The sequence below is a fragment of the Lindgomyces ingoldianus genome, assembly GCF_010093535.1.
Source record: "Lindgomyces ingoldianus strain ATCC 200398 unplaced genomic scaffold BDR25scaffold_30, whole genome shotgun sequence".
NCBI classification, from domain to species: Eukaryota; Fungi; Ascomycota; class Dothideomycetes; order Pleosporales; family Lindgomycetaceae; genus Lindgomyces; species Lindgomyces ingoldianus.
In genome coordinates this window covers 472,343-495,526 of record NW_022985191.1, presented here as the reverse complement: position 1 = coordinate 495,526, position 23,184 = coordinate 472,343, and the positions used below count along the sequence as shown (strand labels likewise).

Sequence of the window (23,184 nt, the reverse complement as noted above, 5' to 3'; positions counted from 1 at the left end):
TAAGACCTGCAGATGCAGCGCACTGACGATGATAGCAGTCGCCAAACCATGTCCCTCGTGTGGGGGTTGGGAATAAGTCCCCCGTACCTTGGGATGAAGTATTCGGACGGCTTTAGTCCAGGCTCTGGGTATAGGTTGCTATTGAGGGCGGAGTTCAAATGGTCGGGGTTCGTGATGAGAGTCTCGGACAAGCCGTGTAGCCCTATGGAGAATGCTTTCGATAAAGAGTGCATGGTTAAGTCACACGTGGATATTTGGGCCACAGAGTAAGAGCGAAGTATTGCTGGGCCCTTTGATGACACACCAACGTGTTGGTTACAAGATAGAGGATGAATAGAGTTGGGGCTGGGGAAGGCGAAAGAGGAGTTGCATAATTCGGCTATGAAAAAGTTGTGCACAACGACCCACAGCAAGGGTCTAAGCACAACAGCAGCAACACCTTCGCACCGCATCAACACATCACCAACTCTCAATCTCCACACACACAAGAAGTCTGCAGTGAAACACCACTACATCTAAGAATATTATACCAATAATGAGGTTAGAATAACCTCGTGGACGAGGTCAACACAAGCTTACTAGCCCCTCCACAACTCGTTCCGACTCCCACACTAAAATTTCTCCCACGCAAACGTTCGCTCCGGGAACGGCGCAAGCACAGTCTTTGCCACTCAGACGATGAGTATTATTAACGATGACTCGCGTGGATGGATTTCGAAAAGGGGCGGATGAACAGCACATCATGAAGGGCAGCGGGCGCTAAACAAGCCAGAAAAGCCACTCGGAAGCACGCCACATTCTGGCTTCACCCCTCTCGGCTTTTTTTTTCGGCGCCCTGACATGCTATCTGTCACATTTCTCGCCTTGCATTAGAGTTCAGCTAGCCTCAACTTCCCATTCTTCACAAGAAGTTGAGCATACGCGTCTACAGGCAATTGCGGTCTGACATCCATCATTCACTGGTTTAGGTCACACACGACAGACCTTGACCCCACAAAAGTATTGATTGATGTAATCCATCATATAGCATCCACCCTTACAACCAGATGCCGGGTTTCGGGTCCTTGACGCTGCGGTGTCGCCGGTCCGATGCACAACCCTGTCTTGTCCCTTGTTGCATGTCTGCCCCCGTGAAGACGGCCTGCAGGTTTCAATACAGAAGCAATCAATCTCCACCGTGAACGAAGAGATTGAAACACACATATGCACATGCAGCGTAGTCATGTGGCTTACAGCTCTCTTTGGAGGTCGGTCAGGAAATTGTGTATCGGATCTACCCTCATGTCATGAGAGCCACTGCATATTCCCCGCCAACACCCCTTTTCCCTGCGTCGTTCTCGTGAGAGATATTAGATTTGGCGATCTCACGCCATAGTGTGAGATTTCAAGACATGAAGTGCCAAGCACGGAGAGGAGAATCAGTTACACAGAAGAGCACCAGAGTCCGCAAGGCTTACGAATGGGACTGGAAGGCGCATATGACCAAGTTGACAATGATACAACGATTTCAAGCTCAGATTGTAAATACAAAGAACCTTACAGGCGAGTAAGAATGACATACACAAACACTTGTCTCCTCCACAACTGCCAATTAGATCGCTTAAAAATGCTATAAAGTCTGATACCAGGAAGAAAGCTATCTCAATATACGCATTAGAAACAAAATATTAGAACTATGAACAAAAGAAAGTTGTATGAACAAGTGATAACGACTAAATGCCAGGTAACTGAAAGCCCCCACCGGGTGGCCAGTTGCCAAGCTTAGCAGGGTCGCCGCCAATCCTAACCCATTGAGCCATGCCAGGCGTACCGTTTGAATTTAGAGCAAACATCTGGAACCAACCTGGCGGGCAGACGTGTGCGTTTGGAGGTGCCGTAACCGTGCATGATCCGCCAGTACAGGAAAAGGCCGGGATAATAGTCCTCTGCCCGATGGAGTTACCATGTGTTGACGATCCTGCACCAAGAAGGGTAACCTTGGAGATGGTTTGTGACGAAGTAAACGTGTACCCTTGGCCATAGGCCCAGTCCTTTTGCGAATTGGACATATTTATAGTTGGACGGGTTGGATTGCCCATTAAGTATGGAGGGACAAAGACCTCGACACGATACTCCTGAGGGTATCGATCGTCTTCGGGATCTGAGCCTGACACAAGAACACGTCCGTCATCCATTAGGATAGCCTCAGAGTGATAGAGCCGAGCGACGGTAGTATTGGCCATGACAGTGAAGCGGTTGTTGAGAGGCCTACTGGGATCATACAAGACTGCGTTGAGATTGGGATCAGTGCAAAGGCCGAAACCACCAAAACCTTGATGACCCCCGTTTATAATGATATAGGTCCCATCTGCAAGGGCAGTCATGCACGTGAGCACTCGTTTTGATGGCTGAAGTATTGTTAGCCCTTGGAAGTTTCAATCTTGCACGATGAAAACTTTACCATTCGCTCAAGTGTCCAAGTCGCATTTTCAACTTCAGGTGCAATGGTAACACAGTTGTCAAGCGCAAAACCCTGGTATGGAGTGGAGCCACCGCAAATCATGATCTTCAGTGGATCAGTGTAGGGCGCCGACTGAGGAAGGAGAACAGCAGTGCCTTCCATAGGGTAAGTACGTCCAGCAAGAAAATTATTAACAGCGCCCGGCATATTAGGGAGCACCTTGGTAGTCTGCAATGTTCCTTCGTCCAGAATCCGAGCCTCATTGTAATACGCCACGAAAACTCCACCAGTGGGAAGGACGGCGAGGTATGGGTACAAGTTGTTTGGATCAGTTCGATTCAGCCAGTCGCAGAACAACACAGGCCCGACGGTTGGAAGAATTTCAAGGGAAGGAGTAGGAGCACCGTTAGAACCTTGCTCGCCGCCAACAACGAGAATGGAGCCGTTCGGCATAATCATAGCGGTTGGATACCACCGACCAGCTTGAAGTGACACTTGCTGCACGTTCTCATGCCAGTCATTCGTACCCCAGACGCCAGGAGAACCATCGGGCCAATACAGTCGAATGCCAAATGTTGAATCCAGAGCCCATCCGCCGATATTAATTTGCCGACCAGCCTTATCAGGAAGTGTCAAGGAACTGGAACAGAAGATATCCGTCTTGACGTGCATTGGCCTCCAAGCAGCAGTAAAGTTATCTAGCTGTGCAATGTCAAGTTCATAGGCCCCCGTTGTGTTGGGTGGGCCAGTGCCCCACTTCTCCATGAAGGTCACCTTGCCATTTCGAGCCGCCTGAGTTACCAATGGAACAATCACGCCTCCAATGAGGAATTGGTAGGCTCCCGCGGCGTTTCCTGAGGCATAGTTCCATGTAGTTAAGGCTGTGCCGTTCCAGGTGTAGAAGGAAAGGCGGCGGGCTCCTCCACAAATGGTCGTGGCATTTCCACTGCAGGCGAACTGGCATTGCGATTCCGATACATAAGTTGCGCCAACGGCTTGAGTATCAGCAACATCACCACAGTCTGAAGAAAGTAAGAGGCGTGTATGCAGAGAAAATGTTTAGCGCCACTTACAACACTCGTTTCCGTATTCCATACCGCCGGCATTATACCCAAATGCAGAACATTGTGAAATGCAGTTATTTGCTGTGTTATTGTTATTTAGGATGATCTGATACGGGAGGGCTCTGGTTTGCGCGTCGTCGGTAAGGCAGCCAGCGTATGTCCAACTCCCGGTCAGGTTGGTTTTCTGGACGGAAGGTACTGGAAGGACCGCTAAGCTGGAATTTGAATAAACGCTAAAAATATGAGTTAGAATAGCTTCAAAAGTGTTACATTTGCTACGCGCCTCAGCCTGTTTCCCGCACCACACTTCTCGGCAGAATTTCCACCGCAGGTCATACTACAGTCCGAATCCGATGTGTTGGTGGCAGCGTTTCGCAGGAAGTTGTCGCAGAAGCATTGCACGCTGTATTCCATGCCAGCCACAGAATAACCAAGACTGCTACAGGTCGCAATACAAGACTCCACAGTCATTTTGTTGTTGTCGGCTTGTCCGTTGTTCATGACACGTCCATTAGCATTATCGATCCAGCATCCTTGATAAGACCACCCAGGAGGAAGTGAGGTAGGCGAGGGGACGCTGCTGGACGTTGCAGTGGTAGAAACGGCAGCTGAAGCACTGCTGCTGGATACTGGTCCATCTCCGTACTGGTATACATTCAGTCTATCACAGTCAGAAATTGCTAGGTAAAAGCAAACAAGTGATCTACCTATTGGGTCCACCGCACGTTTCCTAACACAGTCAGAAGAGAATCTTTGAAAAAGATGGAAAGGCCTACCTGCGCATTGCCGTTACAAGCCATATTGCATCCTGCATTGCCATCAGGGGCAGGACCGCCGCCATTAGCGAATGAGTTTCCGCAGTAGCACTCTCCGGCATACTCGGTGCCAGCATAAGCAAAACCTGCAGTCTTGCAAGCCGCAAGGCAGGATTCAGTAGTCAAACCTCCGGAAGGGAATTCTCGCGTAGTCAGAGTTCGCCCATTAACACCATCAGTGTAGCAGCCGAGCGAAGACCACCCATCTGGTGCCTGTCGGGTCGTGTACACGTTTAACCTATTCCTAAAGTAAGGAGCTGAGATTCCCTAGAGTGGAGCACGGAAAAATTTACCTATTGCCTGCACCGCAAAATTCCGAGGAATTACCATTACAGACCTGAAAATATTAACACTCAGGAGATAAATAAGTCAACCGTAGGGGAGGAAGTTTCATACCATGTCGCAGTCACCAATAGGCGCTGGAGCACCATCATTAGAAATAGCATTGCTGCAATCTAGAAGAAATAGTGAGAAAATGACCGTGGGTGATAACATACTCGAAGAGAACAATGCAGCGCAAAGATCTAAACGAAAGGAGGGGCAGCTCACAGCACTCTTGTGCGTATTCCAAGCCGGCATACAAGTAGTTTCCGGCAGCGCAGGCTGAAATGCAGAGTGCAACGGTCATCGATCCCGGACCACCAGCGGTTTGCACGCCAATGGGAAGAGTACGAGCTTGAACCGAGTCGCTAGACTGATTGTCAGCTGAGAGTAACTGTGAGTAGGCGAGTCTAGAAGAAGAAGGATTTGCTGCGGCTGCTGGTGCTTATGATTGGAGGATTTCCTGTCGCGTTGTTTATTGAATTCTCACCCGCGGATACAATCTCGTAAATATCTTCCTTCCACATCCAGATCTTCGGGATGTGAAATTCAGAGGCATGGCGGTGAGAGCATAACGTGAGACTCTCGTGCGCCAGGGAGAACGCTGGAGATAGATTGAGGATAAGGCTGATAATGACCACATACCTATAGCACCCAAGGGTTCGGAAACCATTGACCCCCGGATTGATAAAAGGCCCAACAGGCCCAGGAGGTATGGTGGTGTTGTATACGGTCACTGTTCAATAAGCGTTATTTTTTGCGCTATCAGTTGAAAGGTGCCTCTTACGCCTGTTAGGGCCACCGCAGGGCTCATTTGCATTGCCTTTCCAAAGTCAGATGAGATTCTGGAGTGAGGAGGCAAGGAAAATGCATACCGTTGCATGCCATGTTGCAATCGTCCACGTTTGCGATTGTGCCTCCATTCATAAATGAGTTCCCGCAGTCTGCCGTGGAGCACCAAAGTCAGCTCTCATTCCGACTAAATTCCGAGAAGCGCTGGAACTATCTTCGGGGCGCACATAGATACTTACAGCATTCGGCAGAGTACTCCGTCCCTGCATAGTAGAATCCCTTGGCAGCACAGAACTGAATACATTGAGTGTTTGTCATCGCGTTGGTAGCCTCAGCACCTCCAGTCAATGTGCGCTGCCCAACTTGGTCGCTATCCACTAAGAATTAGTGCCTGTAGCAATCATTGGAATTTCGGGAATCCAAACGTGTAGCATCCTGTAAACGTCCAGTTGGCCACCGGTGAGGCTGGGGCTACTAAATCCCGCTTCTGAACATCAGCGGCATAAGATAGGCATACCTGCGTCCAATTGAGTCAGCGATCATTGGTGCGTTGGCTGCGGAGAATTAAGCATGTCGTACAGAAGATATAGAAAGCAGAGATGTTAGCCCTGACCGAAAGAACGTAGGACCCATGATGTTGGGATCAGATCACGAAAAATGATTGAAAGAAATGGCCCGGTATTGATTTCAACGAGGGTAGCAGGCCGGGGATTAAAATGATCTTCAATGTCCTTTGAGGTAAGCGAGAGAAGCGAAGACTGAGCAGCAATGGGACAGAGTCCCCTTCCCCTAAAACATGATCATTCGATATAAGACACACCTCCCGCTTAATTGAAGGAGAAATATTGCGTGGGCTTGACCTAATCACTTTCAGAGGTCCAGCTGAGAAGCCACTCGTTGACTTCATGACCATTGTGGGTACATCTGATGCTAAGACTGACCCTTGACGCGATGGAACGGGCAAAAAGCACTCATAACTGTGGAAAAGATGATTCAATGACAGCGATCGGCTACACCTGGCAATGCTGGCTGGGGGGGCCATATCGGACATTGCCCGGGGGCTCTGGCTGTGGACACGAGACCGACATTACTTGGTCGGCAAGGGTCATGAAAATATGGGCCACATGGCGGTGATAGACAGCGAGAAGGATTTGGCGGCGGCGAGGGTGCCTTCAAGTGGCTGGGCGGCACGCTGCATGCGATATGGATAGTGATGGGTTGAGGATAGCGCCCGCGGCTCGTCCATATTAGCTACTGTCTGTGCGTCTGCGCTAACCACCCGCAGTCAAGCATTGCACGGGCCGCCACATTGCCCGCTCCACAACCCTGGGTGCCCTGCCATCGAGCGACGGGTTAACGGGCGCCATCTCGCTTCATGGTCTTGTTGAGGAGCGTCATGTTGAACCTCACCCCAAGCCATGAGAACAAGATGTACACAGAAAGGTAGGAAAATAAGACTGTTATACACCGATTCAAACCTAAATGTACTAAACAAAATGTTAACTTTGGGGAGACGTCGCGGAACTGGCTCTGGCAAAGCCCTGTTGCTCACAACCTGCTAAGAGCTGCAGGCTACGGGCCATGTTAAGGCATTAGTAGATCGACGATTGAATCTCGACCCACCCTGTCTAGCACCCTCCCTGCTTCCACATCTTCACACTCTTCACCGTGAGACCTCGCTTTTCGCCTTCGCCCCACGTCGAGTACCACGAGGATTGACCATCCCAAAACTCCTTTGGGGCCGTGGGGCTCTTGTCTCCCCACGGCTTATTCCCAACGCCGTCTGGAAAGAATCCATTTGTACCACCGACCGCAACGTTGAGGATTAAGTAGAAAGGGTGGTCAAAGGGGGTGCTGGCCCGGTTTGTCTGAGACCACGGGTCGAAAAGCGCAGAATGGTTTACTTGGAGAAATCAGGGAGGAAATTTGAGGGCTGGACACGACTCACCTATGGTTTCTCCGAAACCGCCACGATCCCACATGCTTTTGTACTTGTTGAACTTGATGAAAAAGACTTGCTGTATGCAATCAGCATGGCGTAATCTCCCGCTTCCACATGTCTGAGGCATGCGAATTTGGGTACTTCGAGCACATGATACGTACCAAAAGCCTCGAATCAATATATGTGAAGAGATAGTCTTCACTCCACTAGACAGGATCAGCTAAAGTCATTATACGCATACGTCACGACTTACCTCAACGCCAAAGGTATGAAACGACTTCGAATAATCCGTTCGGCGAACACGATGTAACCCGGAGGTCTTGTAGAAGGCATCCGCTTCCGGCACGGGTCCCCAATGAAGGGCACCAATGAGAGCATCCCTTCCCCCGCTGGGATAATCATCCCCAAAGTTGCCTCTGCTCTCCGCAATATCAATCTCACCCGAGGCTGGCCATTTGCCATATGTGTCTTTCTCCGGCATCATCCAGATAGCAGGCCACAACCAATTACCTTGTGGCATCTTTGCAACAACCTCGACCTTCCCATATGTAATCGATCGTTTCCCCTTGGTGGACAGGCGAGCACTACGAATGGGGTTGATGATGGTCCCCGCAGTCTTATTGCTTCGGATCGAGCACTCTTCGATGCCTTGTGTAGTACAGGTTCCATCGGTAGTTAAGTTGAGAACGAAGTTATCGATTAATTGATCCTTGGTAATCTTTGTGGTCTCCGTGGTCAAAGTTGGAACAATGTGCAAGCTGCACAAGTTGTCAGCAATAATAAAGCATGAGAGAGTTCAAGGAGATACTAACCCTTCAGCATCGGTGTAAGCATTTTTTGGGTCGTCGGTAGTCCATCTGCTAGTCGTTAGTGCTTGGGTTACGAAGGCCGCATGTTTGGCCGCACTCAAAAGTCCCGCTCCCGAAGCCACCTCTCTGAATCTCGAAATTCCAGATGTTTTTATCGATTGATTTGAACTCATCGTCCAGGATCAGACAGTACTGTCGTTTTGTTAGCTAGGTCTTCGAGGGCATGGATTTGCTAGTACTGTATGATTTGTTACACTGGCATAAGCCATGTAACAGATAATCGCTCCAATTACGACACCTATTCCAATTGATCCATAGAATATTCCCCTCTCCCATTTTATTTTCGGATGCTTTGTTGCAGCCCACGGCTTCTCGTCGTATCTTTGCATGTATTAGCTACGTTTCAGTGATTGTTGTGGACGACTTACTCTCCATCCACCAGCCGAGCACTCTTAAATTTCCTCCGTCGTGGTTGATGTGCTCCTATGAGGCATTACATGAAGGCACAGTAAATAATATCCTAGGTTCAGAGTAGACTCACCATTGGCGGCAGGGGTAGGAAAATATGAGAACGGTCGGCCACTGCCACTGCGTTCATCTTCAGTCGGGGCGCGACTGAGGCGGATTGGTGTTGAGAATGGGTTCGTGCCTAGGTTTGAGTGGACAGGCGGTGTGTGGATTGAGTTGGAGCTCGACATGACAACCAAAAAAGCTTCCTCGATTATCTACTTTGAAGAAATGACAGCGTTCCAAAATACCTTCAAACAGACAAGCGGATCGCCTCGAAATACTATACTTGCGGGTCTGCACGTCTACTGATCGACAATCTGAGCTCCAAAATCGGACTGTGGATGTTTCGCGCCCGGAGAGAAGCTGCATGGTATATTGCCGCTAGAGTGCTGCAAGCGAGGTGCTGTCAATTGATTTAGAATTCGGCTTCAGCCCTCGGGTTTATGGCTGGCGTCTTGAGCAACATAAGAACCAGGTTAGCGGCCACGAGAATGTCGGCTTCAGCGATACCTCGGGATAGAGGACATCTGCAGGTGGCTTTTCCAGGAGAGACATCTAGCGTGTCGGTGCGTTAGTGGCATCCTGCGCAAACTGAGAGAGTGATAGCTAGGGGCAGGTAGAAAAGCAGAGCGCACGGAGCATGAGCTTGACAGCAGAAAGTGGCTGATAGCTGCATGCACGTTGAAAACGGAAAGCCGACCAAACCGTGCTCGCGGCTGATACAGGGGTTGGGAAGGGCTCATCCCGGTGCCTGATATCGCAGCATCTCAAACCCCAGCAACAGCCATTCGCTTCTAAGAAGTGGCGCCGTCTTGGGGTTGGTGGCCGCGCTCAGGCCAAGCCGTCAAGCCCATCCTTGACGTCCCACCATTCTCCATCACCCATGTCTATCTTTCCATGCGGTAGTGAACACCTCCGATATCTCTTAATAAGCTAGTAATTAATGTCTGGATTCTGAACTATGGCTTCATTAGATTTAACTTGTTGGCATTGTACTCATGCAGTCTAAAGAAAGTCACAAGGCACGACAGTCCCGCCGTTACATCTGTTATCTGTTAGACACTTCCTTTCTTACGAAGGATTCTAACTAGCGTCCGGGCCATTCCAGGGAGATTCTTATTGAACTTAAAGCCCGATAAGACTTTGTTTAGAGCAGCGGACGCTCGGAAAAACTCCAGCGCCACGCACCAGCCACTTCATTGTTCGCTCCGTCTCCGACATGGACAGGGAATTAAATTGCCCATGTTCGTTTCGAATTTGCACATGCAGACGAGTATCGAAATCCGACGTTATCACCAACCGCCTGGGTTCTGTCTCCTCGACCATGCAGCCGCCAATATTGATTCTTCTTGCTGGGCCGCCGACCTGCACACCTCTGTCACCATAACAAACGCACCGAGCTATTAAGCTGTATCGCCGACTATGGCAGACAAAACCCCGTGGTAATTGATGGCGTCTTCGCGTGGGTGCTTGACCCCACGTTGCCGCCCTCTCAGCGCCATGGAATCACCTATCACTGGGCTCATTAGCACCGTATTTGTACGACAGTGCCCAGCCTGTACCTCGAGGGACGAGGGAGGATTTTCTCCAAGTTCAATTGCCACGGACTAGGATCCTGACTTGCAGGCGCTCTAGAGTCGGTCCTGTGTGAAGGCCTGATTCTGGATCGCATTTCTGATGCCGATCAAACTACATACTGGTAGAATGAAGTTGTTCAAGAACCCTGGACTGCTTGCTGGTGCGTATCAACCCATTCAAGACTCGGCAAGAGCGAAGATTGAGGCCCGCCGGCCGGACTGACATTAAGCTACTTGGGTATGGCATAGATTGCTGCTACGTCCGCACTTCTAAAAATGTCAGCCGGCATGCTTGGTAGCTCTGTGGCGTCTGAGCAAGATTCTGCTCACCCTGGACTTTGGTGGTTTTCAAGGTTTGTGGTACTTGTGCAGCAGGGGGGGGCTTGGCCAAGCCATGTTGTTTCGGCTGCGCTGCGTGGACGATAGGTAGCAATTGGAATCCTCTCCGACACCCCTTCAGCAGCCTTCCGTGCCACCCCGATTCATCAATGCAGTCTAATACACGCACGCCCAGCTAGCGGACGAGATAGGTCGCTCCAGACGTCAACGTGGCAGTTGATAGGAGTCGGAGAGAATCGCTTCCAGGCTGCTGGTTGTCTTAGGTTATTCGACATCTGTCAGCCGTAGCAATATTCGCTGAACCCTGCCAGATCGTGCTTCCCAATTCAGTGGAACCGCTGGGATTAAACTTCCCCTCCCAATGTATCAATTCCCCTGTCGTTTCAAGGCGCATTGCAGTTCAGCCCAGCCAAAGAAGCCATGGGCGAGAAGACAAGTGACTTGATGGAGTTATCTGTAGGGCGAGGGTCGTATATCCGGGATGTGATTGTCCGCGAATCTTTGCTCTCCCAACACGAGTGGATAGATTTCCTGGCCGCGTCTGTCAACTTTTTTTCAGAGTTGCAGAGCACACACTCTCATTCACGTCCTTCACCAATCTTTCGTCAACAATGGCATCAAGTGGTGACCGCGACTCTCAAGGGTCTTCTAAAGAAATATATGGCCAAGGGATAAAGGCTTCCCGTCCAGGTCCAGCATTGCGAGATAGCGCCGGCTCAAGTATCGTATCGAACCGTACCAATGGCGGTGACCGCCATGATGTTGTGAGTATCCTTGACATGTGATTCAAGCATCTGATGGCCTTCATCTTCAATTTGCTGACAGCAATGTAGATGGTCAAATTTCTCCACCGAAGGTGTTCTCAGGCCAAATGGCTAGAGCCTCCAGAAGACGAGTACGGCGTTATTGATGGGGGTGCGGCAAACCTCGGTGTACTCCTGCGGCGGAATGATGGCATCTATACGGCAGAGCCTCTCTTCCTAAATCAAGATCTTGTAAGAGCAGTGGAGAAGCTCGGTGTAGCCGTAGCCTTTACAATGTCTTCCGAAATCACGCACGCGCTTCTTCAGCAAGTCACTCCTTTCCAGACGGAATTATCACTAAATACTCGGGGCTTCGTTCTTCCTGTGGTCAACTCAGTACAGGAAATTGCTTCAAGAAAGTCTTCGGTGGCGCGAGACTCTTACATCTGCCTCTGCCGACAAGAGCGAATGGTTCTTGTCTGGGGAGACACTGTCCCTGGAATCTTAGCCCATGGAACCGATGTCGAGACTAGACTTCTTGGACTTGTATGGGGTTCCCATATCCCGTCACACAATACTGTGTCTCCATATCAGCAAGCGCCTCCAATCCAATCCCATCAGCCAAGCTCCCATGGTCGCACGAGATCTTCTGGTTTTCCAATCTCTGCCCCTATGACCGGCCCTCTTCCGTCAGAAATGAGTGAAAAGATTGGCGCAATTGATCGCGCAATTGAGGTGGAAGAAATGGGGGACAAGGCCTACGATCCAGAGAAAGAAGCCGAGCTACCAGAGAGGAAGTTTCTCCTTGTTCATGCCGTCACAATTGGAATTGCCATGGTATACTCCCTTTGGTGGTCTCAGATCGCAACCAACTGACTTGCATAGATTCTCGTCATTGTCGTTGAGATGGCCTGTCTTGCTAAGGTATATTTTCCAGATGGAAGAGTGTGAATATCCGAGGCTGAATTCTGTTGTAGCTAATTACTGAATATCGTCTCGATGGCAAAATGATACGGTTTGCCTTGGTGAGTTAGGTCCCCAACACGAGACCGAGATGACGAATGGGGCGCTGATGTTGAATCAAGGTTGCAACTGTCCCTCTCTTTGCATCATTCTCTCTCGTAAGTGTTCACCAATCGTGCTCAGTTTTTATCCTTGGCGCAAATGAATTGTTGTGGTTGGCTGACCTCTGGCAAATCTTCGGACATCCACTCTCCCCTCCTAATGACATCGATGCTTGCACAAATCGCTGACTTGTTGCGCAGTTCTACTTCATCGTGATAGGTATGCGCGTTAGGATACCAAGTTCGAAAGATCACATAACTAATCTACGCCATAGGGGGTTCTTTGGGACAATTATTTGGCCCTCTTTCCGCGCTTCAAGGAAATAGCATTTACTATTCAGGTAAAAGAATATCCCCTCTTTCCAATCTTTTTGGATCACTTGCTTATTTGGAAACAGGAAAGGCTCCAAAACTAGGCCGACATCGCGATTATGAACTCCCACATGTGACGATTCAGATGCCCGTCTACAAGGAGGGTCTCAAGGGAGTCATCATTCCCACTGTGACATCGCTACTTGCAGCCGTCAGACATTATGAAGAACAGGGAGGCACAGCATCCATCTTCGTCAATGAAGATGGCATGCAGACGGTCTCTTCGGAGATGCAAGAAGCCCGTAAAGCCTTCTACGAGCTAAATAACATTGGATGGGTAGCTCGCCCAAAGCACAACCCGCCGAAAAGTAAGAAAAGTAAGAAGAGTGGAGGCTTATTCTCAAGGAAGAAGACCGACGATGCCGACGCGGAAGAGGAGGATAATGCGCCAGTCTTCATCCGAGCAGGCCATTTTAAGAAGGCATCGAACATGAACTATTGCCTTGACTTTTCTCTTCGTGTCGAAGACGAGCTCTTGCGTCTCATTCTGGAGAGTTGCGAACAGCGTGGCTGCACCCAGGATGACCTGACTCTGGAAGACGAAGCCGAGCTCTACGAACAAGCCCGCAATACCATCCTTGAAAATGACGAAGGTCGCACTTGGGCAGCTGGGAATATCAGATTGGGTGAAATTATCCTAATCGTAGACTCCGATACTCGTGTCCCCGAAGATTGTCTCCTCTACGGCGCCCTCGAAATGTACGAAAGTCCAGAAGTCGCGTTACTGCAACATGCCTCTGGCATTATGCAAGTTGTGCACAATGCCTTCGAAAATGGGATTACATATTTCACCGACCTGGTCTACACCTCGATCCAATACGCTGTTGGCAATGGGGACTGTGCACCTTTCGTAGGCCACAACACCTTCATCAGATGGAAAGCAATTCAGTCAATAAGCTTCCAACAAGATGGCCAGACCAAGTTCTGGTCCGAAGATCACGTCTCCGAGGACTTCGATGTCAGCCTGAGGCTTCAAATCAACAACTTCGTCGTCCGGCTCGCTACATACCACAACGGAGGCTTTAAAGAGGGTGTATCATTGACGGTTTACGATGAGCTAGCGCGTTGGGAGAAGTACGCCTACGGGTGTAACGAACTAGTATTCCACCCTCTAATCAAGTGGCCGACCAAAGGACCTATCACCCCACTCTTCCGGAAATTCATCCTCAGCCCGATCAAGGTCACAAGTAAGATGACCATTCTCGCATACATCGGCACATATTATGCTATCGCCTCTGCAATTCCCCTTACGCTAGCCAACTATCTCATTGTTGGATGGTTCAACGAGGAGGTCGATCAATTCTATATTACCAGCTGGAAGATCTTCGTCGGAATGGCTGTCGTGTTCAACGTTCTGTCACCGCTTGCGTATGCCATGTTGAGGCACCGGCTAGGACAAAAGACATTCTTCTGGTCCCTTGTGGAGACATGCAAGTGGATGCCGTAAGCCTCATCCCTCATCTGTTCCCCCATTCAGACTAAAGACTCTAGATTCTTCCTCCTTTTCTTTGGTGGCATATCCTTCCATCTCCTCAAAGCCATCTTCTGCCACTTCTTCAGCGTAGACATCCAGTGGACAACCACGGCGAAAGAACTCTCGGAATCTGGGTTCCGGGTGGGTCTTGACAGGATCGTCAGGGATTTTAAGTACATGTACTTGTTCTTATTCCCAGTCATGGGGGGAATGATTTACCTAGCTCTGTTTGCGCCGCGAGGTTGGCTCATCAGCGACTTTGCTGCTATTGTGCCGTTATCGAATCAGGTTGGGTGTCACGCGCTACTTCCAGTATGTTCTCTCAGTTTACCCCTCAATGAAAAACATGCTGACTTGCATATAGTTTGCCCTCGGCCTCTTCTAACCGTATCCTGCACCCTTGAACATATATCTGTATCACGCCGCACTATTATCAGCATCTTCACCCCCCCCTACCCCCCCTCCCGATGCTCAACGCTCCTTACATAGCATTAATATCGCGCCTTGAATTCGATTAACTCCTTCTATTATTCCTGCCACTCCTTCATAATGCATTTAGACAGCGACATATTTGGGCTTATTCTGATCATGAGTATTGATATACATCGGGTTTTTTGTATGATTTGGTTGGAAAGCGCTGGAGTTGGAAAATTTGGGCCTATGCGGGATAATTTGCATTTAGATTATATGGCCTTTCTTACCGTAACATATTCGTGGGATTGGTGATTTATGGGTTGATTTGGATTGGACGGGAATGAGAATGGAGGAGAGTCTGAAAATGGAGGAACGTAATAGTCTCTGATATCGTGCGCAAAATTGATATTTGTTTGATCCCGGCCCTTTACTCAAATACCTTGTTGATAAATGAATTCTGGATGTTCATTCTGCTTGATCAGCGTTACTTCCTCAGTGCCATTCTCTAAGAGAAGCATGACATCAAGAACATGCTTAGTTGACTATGCGATTGGAGTACCCTGGAGGAAATTTAGGGCAACCAATTTTAGCCACATGAAGGAAGGAAGGGTGTAGGACCGCATGGGTGGCGGGGGGCCGTCGTGCATATTGAGGAACCCGGGAAGCATCGGGGCTTGTGCCGAAAGCGGAGCCCTCAAGGGCTCTTTCATTTCAAGCTTTGTATCCCCGGCCTCTAACTATTTACCTCAGCCTTGAAGAATGATTCTGGAGAAGAAAAAAAGGGGGGATGAATAAGTAAACCAGTTCTCAATTTTGCTCCGACTACATCTATGAAGCTGGGATAATCACAAATACAATGGCCTCCCCATGCCACCCCAACCCTTCAAGGTCCCCGTACTATTCGGGCCACCCTCCACCAACAGCTCCAGTCCAATCCTATGCAGTCACGGTTTCCTAACCCCCAACCCGACCCCGGACCTGACCCCTCCCATCTTTCCAACTTTCCAACACCGATCCCGATCGCATGCAAGAAAAACTTGGTTTCACCCCCGTCCTACTCTTTACCCGGGATATATATCTTGCATAGGGCGTTTTCTCATGCAAGTCATAAACTTTGCGAGCGCTACCGGCTTGCTGGGGAGAAGCCACGATCCTGTCAGAGATGCAGTTGCGGGTGTACCTGCGTCATGTGGGAAGGAGCGACATGTCACATGTCGTGCAGTAATCTTAAGGTCCAGGGGTTTTGAGCTTAAAAGGTGAGCGGTTTATGGTTAGTGATGTGATATGGTAAAGTGGGTGTAAAGAATTGGTGGAATCGACCTAGAGAAACCCTTGCTGTTACCCCTTTGCCATTTAGGGAACTTATAGCAACAGGTAGGAAGTACTTACTCAGCCTTCCAATCCCCTGCAAAGAGCGCCAACGTGTTGTCCGGGTGTGGGAGTCCTTGAACGACTCGGTGTGAAACCTAAGCGAAACTGCCCCAATGGCATAGTCAGTATTTATCGCCACGACGAATCTCAGATTATTATATCCGCCACACCTAAGCTACACCATATCGCTGAATTACGTTTATCAATCAAGATGTGGCTTCACCTTCTTTTGAAGACTCTCTCATACTCCTCGTTTGTCAAGGCGACCAAGTCTTTCACCACGAACAACATAGTCAAACAGTCCACAAGAATTCTCAAATCAAAGCGAACATACTACCTACACTATGCCTCTTCTTGATTAAATGGAATAAATAGTCGACGTTGCGATCTGCATTACGATCTATATGGCCTGTTTCGTCCGTCTGAAATATGCTCGCTGGCTAACTCACAGTCATGGAACCTCCTGCGGGGCAGTGTAAGGAAGGACTCTGAATACTTCGGTCCCACCGGTTGGGAGGGAAACTAGGAAAGCAGGCGGTGGTGTACGGTCACGAACGAGATACTCCTCTGATGTGAATCAAGATTGATTGCCATGGCGGTCGTGCGGTAGACCTCTATTTTGTCTGGAGAGAGAATTTTCGGGAATTGAAGGTATATGTTACGAACTCCCTTCTTTATCCATTCTTCAACGATTCCAATAAGGGGTTCCAACGTCAAGACAGATAAGAATGGACTGGTCTCTCGATTTCCCGGACCGAGATGGTGTTTAACCGAAGGATTCAAAGAGGGTCCGTCGTTCCAGGGACTCATATATCCCTTCATATCGGGCTTTGTCGTTGGTTAGATTGTTCTACTTGTATTTTCATTGTGGGTTGCTCGAAGTAGGATTAGAGGGAGAGACAATCGTCGCCTCTGAACGCTAGGTCGAGTGCGTGGAGACATGCATGTTCGTTTACAAGTCTATGTGTGTTGATTGCCCTTCCCATCGATTGATCTGAATAGTCCTTCAGCGGTATCCAAGAGCAAGGAGCAAGAAAGTAAATGGTAGAGCGGTCCTCGGCTAGATAAGGCGCAGTTGTTATACCCAGATTCTTAGTTTGCTACCTCAAGTTTGTCGACCTCATGCATAGGGCGTGCGCGAAAGGAAATCCCGCGAAAGACTCCGAAAGAACCTCGAAATTATCTTGGCTAGGAAATGTCTACTAAGTGCCTGCAGAGATGTCAATCGCCAATCCCGGACAAGAGATAAGTATGGCAGGTATAATCATGACGTTTTCTTTGCTGCTTTCAATCTTAGTGGATCGGTTTCCTTAGCCCTGACGTCGCGAATAATGAGACCGAGGATGCCGACATTCACGACGAAGAACAAGATGCCTGCAGTCCATAATCCAGGAACAAACGTCGAGTTGCCAAGAAATTCCAACTGATACCCTTGTTGAAGCCACAGAGCCTACATTGTAGTATAAGTCAAGAGCATTGGCAAAGGGTTAAATGGGACTTACTTGACCGAGTACCCATAAAACTAATGCCACGATACCCGTTTTGCGAGAGCTGAGTAGGGTGGAGACGGGGAGATAAAATGGGAGGAACATCATGTACCATAAGAAGTACTAGGATTGGTTACATTATCTGCTTCAACAGAGCGTGAAGAACAAACTTACCTGGCTTGTGCACACTTTGTTGAAGGTTACAAATGCAAATGTTTGGGCAAGCATGGTAGATGGCAGATCTTTCTTTGCTAGGGCCAATGGTATCATGAGAGCGCTGAGAAGAAGTTGAGGAAGAAATGCTAGACGTTCCAATTCGAATGAAGGATGAGATTGCCCCTGCGGGGCCGAATTCAGATAAAGTAAGGTGTTGTAGGGCGAGAAGTTGTGACGGTGATCGATACGGATGAGGTGATAGAAGTAGCTGTGCTCAAGAAAAGGATATCCGTAGCTAGATGAAATCAGCATCATAAAAACCAGTTCGCCGGAGGGAAACTGACGCAAGATACATGACTATATTCAAGCCCATGAAAGTAAAAAGACTGAAAATGGTCAAGGTAAGTCGCTCGCTATTGACGAAGCTAATGATGCGAGAGAGAAGTGAGCTTTTTGGTTTTGATTTCCTTTCCTTGGCTTGGTCGATGCGATCCTCATCAAGCCACCAGATGATAGATGCAGCATAAATAAACGGGTATATCTTGAAATGAACGGCAAGCCCAAGGAGCAATCCAGCCAATCGAACTCGTTTTGCAAGGACAGCCCAAAGCAAAGCGATGACAATGACCCCCAAAAGGCCTTCAGAACTTCCTCGTGTGCTGATTGTGGCCACCATGGGATTCAAAAGCCAGATACTAGCGAATTTGAGGGCTCTATCCAGGGGCATGTTCTGGTGCGAGCGGAGGATATGGAACATCATCCAGCCAGCAACAATATCTCCAATGGCAAAGAGGACCTTGCCAAACGAAAACCAAAAACCAGGCCATGTCGTTGGATAAATGAGCCAAGCTAAAAGGGGCGTGTATCTGTAGGTATCTCTAGTGTATGGTGATCGGCCTTGGGAAATGAAGCGAGCAGCATCCGTGAAGACGAAGTAGTCAATATCTGTATATTTCATGGGGGAGTAGGCATCTTGAAATAACCCATATAGCAGGAACACTACCCGCAAGAGCACAGAAGTGGAAAAAACTGCAGCAGAGCTGCGAAAGAAAGATGATAGATGCATGAGGGAGCGCGTCAAGGTCGTGGAGGTCGGAGAAATGACGTGCCAAGAAGGAAATAATATTGCAAAGAACCAGTGAAATGGTAATTGAAAGCACAAAGTTGAATAGGTAGTCAAGATGAAAAGACGAGTGATGCAGACTGCGAGAGGTGGCGTTTTTGTCCGTGAGCGATCCAGGGTTCGAGCGTCGTGTGAAGATGTCCCAGCCGACGTACGCTAGAGCTAGGTTGGTCAAGCGCACACGTGCTGACCTTCATTAGCCAATCTCGGTCGTTTGCTTGACCTCGACCTTCAGAGACCCTCGATTGTACTACTATATGGGACAGAAACGTACGCATGACGAAGCTATGGGGGACGCAAAGCATGAGCAGCCGTCGACGCCCTACGCGGCCATGTTCGAGGGGTTTCGCAAGGATTTAGATGAACATTACGATCGGCGAGAGCGGGTCGTCAAAGCATCTCGAGACATTACTGCAGCCAGTAAGAAGATGTGCGTACTCTTTTTGCGTGAGAATTGATAGTGTTCTAACGTTGATACCAGTATCTTCACTTTACAGAGGTGTGAACTTTCATGTCGATTTCTCGAGGCTCTCTAATGACGGTGCAGGCTCCGGAACATCGGCCAACCACTGCCCCCATTTACTGTGAAAGGCAATGCTCAGTATTGGGGTACTATCGCAGAACGATACAAGGCTATCTCTGCTGATCTGCAGGGGCTAAATGCATATCGCTACAATATGCAGATCACCCATGGGAACCAGGAGTTCATGGAGGCGATTTGCTTCCAGCACTATATTGAAACGCAAACACTGATATCATACAACGAAGCCAAAATGCGGGTTGCAGCTATGAGTGGGGAGGCAGGTGTAGTTCAGCTTACCGTAGAGGACTATATCCTTGGAATCTACGACATGACCGGCGAGGTGATGAAGTTCTCCATCACCTCCATGGCCACCAACGGCAAACTTCCAGCAGGAAAGCCAAAGAAGGGTCCCCAACCAAGCCAGGAGCCACCCAGTGATCAGCCAGCAGACAAGATGGATATCGACAGGGGAGTGACTGCACAGAGTGAGGAGCAGCAGCCGAGAAATGTTCTTTCAGACCTGAGGGAACTCCGACTCCGGCTGGAGATGCTTGAGCCGCCACGGACGTCGAAATTTAGAAATGAAGCAGAGAAGAAGGCAACTGTCATGCGCGAAAGTGTCGAGAAGGTGGAGAAGGCACTGTACAATCTTACCGTACGAGGGAGCGAGCGGCCGAAGGGCTGGGTGCCGGGGGTGAGGGAAGAGAGAAGGCCGGAGGTGGAGAGCTACTAAGACCTTGACGCACAGAGTAAAAGTAAAAGTCCCAGAGAGAGGGATGTCTTCAGATAGCCGAATGCCTAGCTGGCAATAAACATGAGCTGTGGAGGATGGCATGGAGGATGACTGCGCCACATGTGGCTGTAACATCCCACCTGCACATGGCCCGAGCACTTGCTGCTGCGACGGAGATGACGAGCCGCAGTGTCTTGACCTTCACCACCCATAGCAGACATTTCACCCAGCCCAACAAGCCCACCAACCATGGTGTTCTGTGCAGAAACCTCGATACTCTCGCTCACACACACTCTGCGACAGACCCAGTCTCTCGCCATGTTCGCACCTTAAAGCCCGGCCACACGGATGGATTGTTCTGACGCCGAACAAAGTAGTCACCATTGAGCCCAAGCCGTGTAGCCATTGATAGCACCATCTACCACCATTTCCACACACCACCTGCGACCTCGCCCACATTCCTACCACCCATAGCACCGCCCAAGACAATGCGCCGCAACACGTACCCCCTCCGGCCCAAGGCCGAGGACCACCTGCGCGCTCCCGAGCTGCCTTCGCGCAAGGTCTTCAGCTGCATTGTCGACGACACGGCTTTGATAGCCGGCGTCAAGAAGAGCACCCGCGACGGCATCCGCAAGTGGGTGTCGCACGATGCCATCCGCCTCTATGTCCCGCTTCACAGTACGCAGCTCGCACCCGCCCCCCCCTTCCCTGCGCTGCTCTGGCTGCATCAGCAATCACAGCACTCTAATCGCACGTGTAGCCCTCGCCCAGCTCGACCGCCTCAAGAAGGGCAGCGAACGAATCAATGCCGACGCCCGCGATGCCATCAAGTGGCTTGACGACATCACCTCGATGCCCGCCGGCCATGTCCAGCTCGAAGGCGCCGAAGAAATCTTCCCTACGTGGGACGAGGTCGAGAGCTTTCTGCTACCCGAGACGCTCCTCTCCATGGAGGACACCGAGTCAGACGAGGATGACTACCCAGAAGACCTGGAGAGCTCCTTCAACCCGCTCGATGCATCCGACGAAACGTCCATGAGCTCCACCCACAGCCTCGACGACCGCCCCAAGACACCGCAGTCCCCAGAATCTTTCGCCACAGGCGACTCCAAGCTCGAGAATCGCAGCCCCTACAATCCAAAGGCCTCGGCGCTGGTCTTGGAGTCTCCAGACCGAACTGCTCGCAACAGCACCGAGCTGGCCCGGTCGCAGAAGTCACCCAAGAGCACCGTGCCAGCCTATCTTCAACCCCTCTTCAACCACATTCTCTGGAGGATCCACAACGAGAAGAATCCCAATGCAGCCCTCGAGTCCTTCATCCTACTTACAAACGACCCGACTAAGCAAATGATCGCTCAGCGTTTCGGCATCCGAGCCAAGCGGCTAGAGCAGCTCCGCGATGCTGTCGGCCGTGAGGATCGAGAGTACAAGAACCGTCTCACCCTATACAAGATTGAGAGTGAGGCTGCTAAACCACAAGCCCCAATTGAGGAGACCACAACTGAACACAACACAATTGCCGAGCGACCCAAGTCCAGCCATAGCAGGGTGGCAGACCCGAATTCAGACGATGAAGACGTCGTGCTCTTCAAACGTGCTCCCCGCGGGCCGCAAGCACAAAATATCAACGGCCAGCGAGTCTTCGACCCTAATGAGTTTGGAAGAGTAAACCAACATGCAGGAGGGCGTGGAGGCCGCGGAGGACAAGGCGGGCCTCGTGGTCGTGGAGGACCTCGAGGAGGCCGAGGAGGATTCGCGCCTCGTGGGGCTTACGTTCCGCCAGGCCCAACATTCCGTGCGCCACCCGCTCCTCGCATCGTCGACCCAAATCAACCGATCGACCCCGATTCATTCTCTCGTCCAACACTCCGTGCGAGCAACGTGCGTGGGACGAGACGTAAGCTGTGGGAACCTAATTAGTCAAAAGGTGAAGCATCCATCAGGATGTACTACCAGCCCTTTTTCGACTAGTGTACCTTGCGTATCCAGAGGTCCGAGCTGCACAATAACGGCGACCGGTATCGATTCATTCGAGGCTTGACGCCCGTACTGAAACGACGATGATATATGGCGCCGGCGGTTCTTCGTCCTCTAACGTCTGGATAGCGTCCATTGGATTTCCTTCTTACAACAACTCTGAGGGTTTCCAATGATGCACACACATTCCTTCAACTTGCTCCCAGCCGTCGTGCATTTCCATCAATTGATTGCCACTCGGATGTGGCCACAACTGTCAGTGCAACTGGAAACTTCGGCACTCGAACACTCTAACTCACGTTTCGGAGGTCTAGCAATTGGCCCACTCTCATTAAAGGTACTTTTGGCGGCATTTGGTTGCAGCCAGCTCATGGTTTATGTTAGGTTATGGCGGAGGTATCCAGATTGTCATTTTTTTTATTATGGAGTGGGATGTTTGTACTTCGCTTTCAGTCAGGTTCTCGCTTTCAGACGTGTAATGGAATGTAGTTGGCTGGGAAGATTCGAAATGCCTGGTGTGCTGTACATACGTAGGTCCTAGTTGCGGCTTTCTTGCTCGAATACATTGTATTTTTGAAGGGGCTACGCCGAAGGTCATGTTTGTGACGGGGCCTAGGGTCGGTTTCACCATTTCAGATTTTAGATTTCAAGGGAAAAAAGTGGCATTCCTGACATAACATACAGGTTTAGGTATGCTTCCCTAGCAGCAGAAATCAAGTACATCTTCATGGCTCGGCTTCGCACCACCACCGCAGCTTCCCAGGTTATAGAAAGCACCCATTTCAGTCAGTCGGGCAAGCCCACTATCTTTTTCCGCATTCTCTATGCCCCTACATAGATTAATTCTTGCCTCAATTCCATTGCTATAATATTTGGAATCTCGGTGTCTCCCAAAGTTCGCCCAGATGGCATCCCTGTCAAACTAATCTACCTACGGCCCCACGTTTCAGGGACCATCGCGCTTTCAAGCAGATCTTCCGTTCCTTACCTCCTTTCCAGTAATTATAATCCCTGGGGGTCAATTAATTCCGGTAGAGTAGAAACATCGCTATGTCATCACTTCATCCAGTCATTACTTCAAGTAGATCGCGCCCCGCTGTGTCTGTCTGCGTGGTGGAATTCAACTTTGTTTCAA

At 49.9% G+C, this 23,184-nt stretch overlaps 9 protein-coding genes across 9 annotated transcripts; 4 read left to right on the top strand and 5 right to left on the bottom strand.

Annotated features, from left to right (window-relative positions):
* Positions 1 to 1,514: 1,514 nt before the first annotated feature.
* Positions 1,515 to 6,163, bottom strand: BDR25DRAFT_305689 (putative glyoxal oxidase precursor). Its single transcript, XM_033690461.1, has 15 exons — positions 6,012 to 6,163; positions 5,858 to 5,949; positions 5,672 to 5,802; positions 5,516 to 5,584; positions 5,428 to 5,463; positions 5,286 to 5,376; positions 4,869 to 5,008; positions 4,716 to 4,774; positions 4,613 to 4,656; positions 4,281 to 4,557; positions 4,212 to 4,234; positions 3,788 to 4,165; positions 3,514 to 3,737; positions 2,441 to 3,462; positions 1,515 to 2,387 (listed from the first exon to the last, which is right to left on the bottom strand). Exons 1-15 carry the CDS (start codon positions 6,063 to 6,065, stop codon positions 1,713 to 1,715), a joined length of 3,315 nt encoding a protein of 1,104 aa, XP_033544120.1. The 5' UTR covers positions 6,066 to 6,163; the 3' UTR covers positions 1,515 to 1,712.
* An 897-nt stretch (positions 6,164 to 7,060) lies between these two features.
* On the bottom strand, positions 7,061 to 8,572 carry BDR25DRAFT_327518 (glycosyl hydrolase family protein; the record flags this gene model as incomplete). The annotated part of the gene is made up of 7 exons (XM_033692339.1): positions 7,061 to 7,335; positions 7,381 to 7,450; positions 7,536 to 7,580; positions 7,628 to 8,132; positions 8,187 to 8,231; positions 8,281 to 8,375; positions 8,438 to 8,572. The coding sequence occupies 7 exons, from the start codon at positions 8,570 to 8,572 to the stop codon at positions 7,061 to 7,063; spliced, it is 1,170 nt and encodes a 389-aa protein (XP_033544119.1).
* A 1,080-nt stretch (positions 8,573 to 9,652) lies between these two features.
* Positions 9,653 to 10,517, bottom strand: BDR25DRAFT_358825 (uncharacterized protein; the record flags this gene model as incomplete). Its single annotated transcript, XM_033696001.1, has 6 exons — positions 9,653 to 9,738; positions 9,769 to 9,887; positions 9,913 to 10,058; positions 10,115 to 10,255; positions 10,302 to 10,354; positions 10,391 to 10,517. 6 exons carry the CDS (start codon positions 10,515 to 10,517, stop codon positions 9,653 to 9,655), a joined length of 672 nt encoding a protein of 223 aa, XP_033544118.1.
* Positions 10,518 to 11,092: 575 nt separating this feature from the next.
* BDR25DRAFT_267380 (uncharacterized protein) lies at positions 11,093 to 15,101 on the top strand. Its single transcript, XM_033687042.1, has 10 exons — positions 11,093 to 11,373; positions 11,443 to 12,189; positions 12,238 to 12,276; positions 12,330 to 12,377; positions 12,438 to 12,473; positions 12,618 to 12,636; positions 12,692 to 12,757; positions 12,815 to 14,231; positions 14,280 to 14,574; positions 14,627 to 15,101. Exons 1-10 carry the CDS (start codon positions 11,221 to 11,223, stop codon positions 14,645 to 14,647), a joined length of 2,841 nt encoding a protein of 946 aa, XP_033544117.1. The 5' UTR covers positions 11,093 to 11,220; the 3' UTR covers positions 14,648 to 15,101.
* BDR25DRAFT_358823 (uncharacterized protein) lies at positions 14,812 to 17,239 on the top strand (the record flags this gene model as incomplete). Its single annotated transcript, XM_033696000.1, has 19 exons — positions 14,812 to 14,975; positions 15,022 to 15,032; positions 15,058 to 15,171; positions 15,215 to 15,231; positions 15,292 to 15,301; positions 15,330 to 15,396; positions 15,481 to 15,564; positions 15,600 to 15,932; positions 16,001 to 16,057; positions 16,090 to 16,168; positions 16,199 to 16,347; positions 16,423 to 16,547; positions 16,574 to 16,619; positions 16,658 to 16,698; positions 16,750 to 16,809; positions 16,850 to 16,914; positions 16,971 to 17,013; positions 17,050 to 17,099; positions 17,144 to 17,239. The coding sequence occupies 19 exons, from the start codon at positions 14,812 to 14,814 to the stop codon at positions 17,237 to 17,239; spliced, it is 1,611 nt and encodes a 536-aa protein (XP_033544116.1).
* A 41-nt stretch (positions 17,240 to 17,280) lies between these two features.
* On the bottom strand, positions 17,281 to 18,908 carry BDR25DRAFT_267379 (GPI mannosyltransferas-like protein 1). Its single transcript, XM_033687041.1, has 4 exons — positions 18,035 to 18,908; positions 17,709 to 17,985; positions 17,550 to 17,657; positions 17,281 to 17,497 (listed from the first exon to the last, which is right to left on the bottom strand). Exons 1-4 carry the CDS (start codon positions 18,754 to 18,756, stop codon positions 17,312 to 17,314), a joined length of 1,293 nt encoding a protein of 430 aa, XP_033544115.1. The 5' UTR covers positions 18,757 to 18,908; the 3' UTR covers positions 17,281 to 17,311.
* Positions 18,909 to 19,100: 192 nt separating this feature from the next.
* On the top strand, positions 19,101 to 20,069 carry BDR25DRAFT_235041 (Translin; the record flags this gene model as incomplete). Its single annotated transcript, XM_033685498.1, has 3 exons — positions 19,101 to 19,243; positions 19,295 to 19,312; positions 19,361 to 20,069. The coding sequence occupies 3 exons, from the start codon at positions 19,101 to 19,103 to the stop codon at positions 20,067 to 20,069; spliced, it is 870 nt and encodes a 289-aa protein (XP_033544114.1).
* Positions 20,070 to 20,102: 33 nt separating this feature from the next.
* On the bottom strand, positions 20,103 to 20,555 carry BDR25DRAFT_70198 (uncharacterized protein). Its single transcript, XM_033698935.1, has one exon. It carries the CDS (start codon positions 20,387 to 20,389, stop codon positions 20,135 to 20,137), a length of 255 nt encoding a protein of 84 aa, XP_033544113.1. The 5' UTR covers positions 20,390 to 20,555; the 3' UTR covers positions 20,103 to 20,134.
* A 2-nt stretch (positions 20,556 to 20,557) lies between these two features.
* On the top strand, positions 20,558 to 21,992 carry BDR25DRAFT_235383 (uncharacterized protein; the record flags this gene model as incomplete). Its single annotated transcript, XM_033685510.1, has 2 exons — positions 20,558 to 20,750; positions 20,833 to 21,992. The coding sequence occupies 2 exons, from the start codon at positions 20,558 to 20,560 to the stop codon at positions 21,990 to 21,992; spliced, it is 1,353 nt and encodes a 450-aa protein (XP_033544112.1).
* Between the last annotated feature and the right edge of the window lie 1,192 nt (positions 21,993 to 23,184).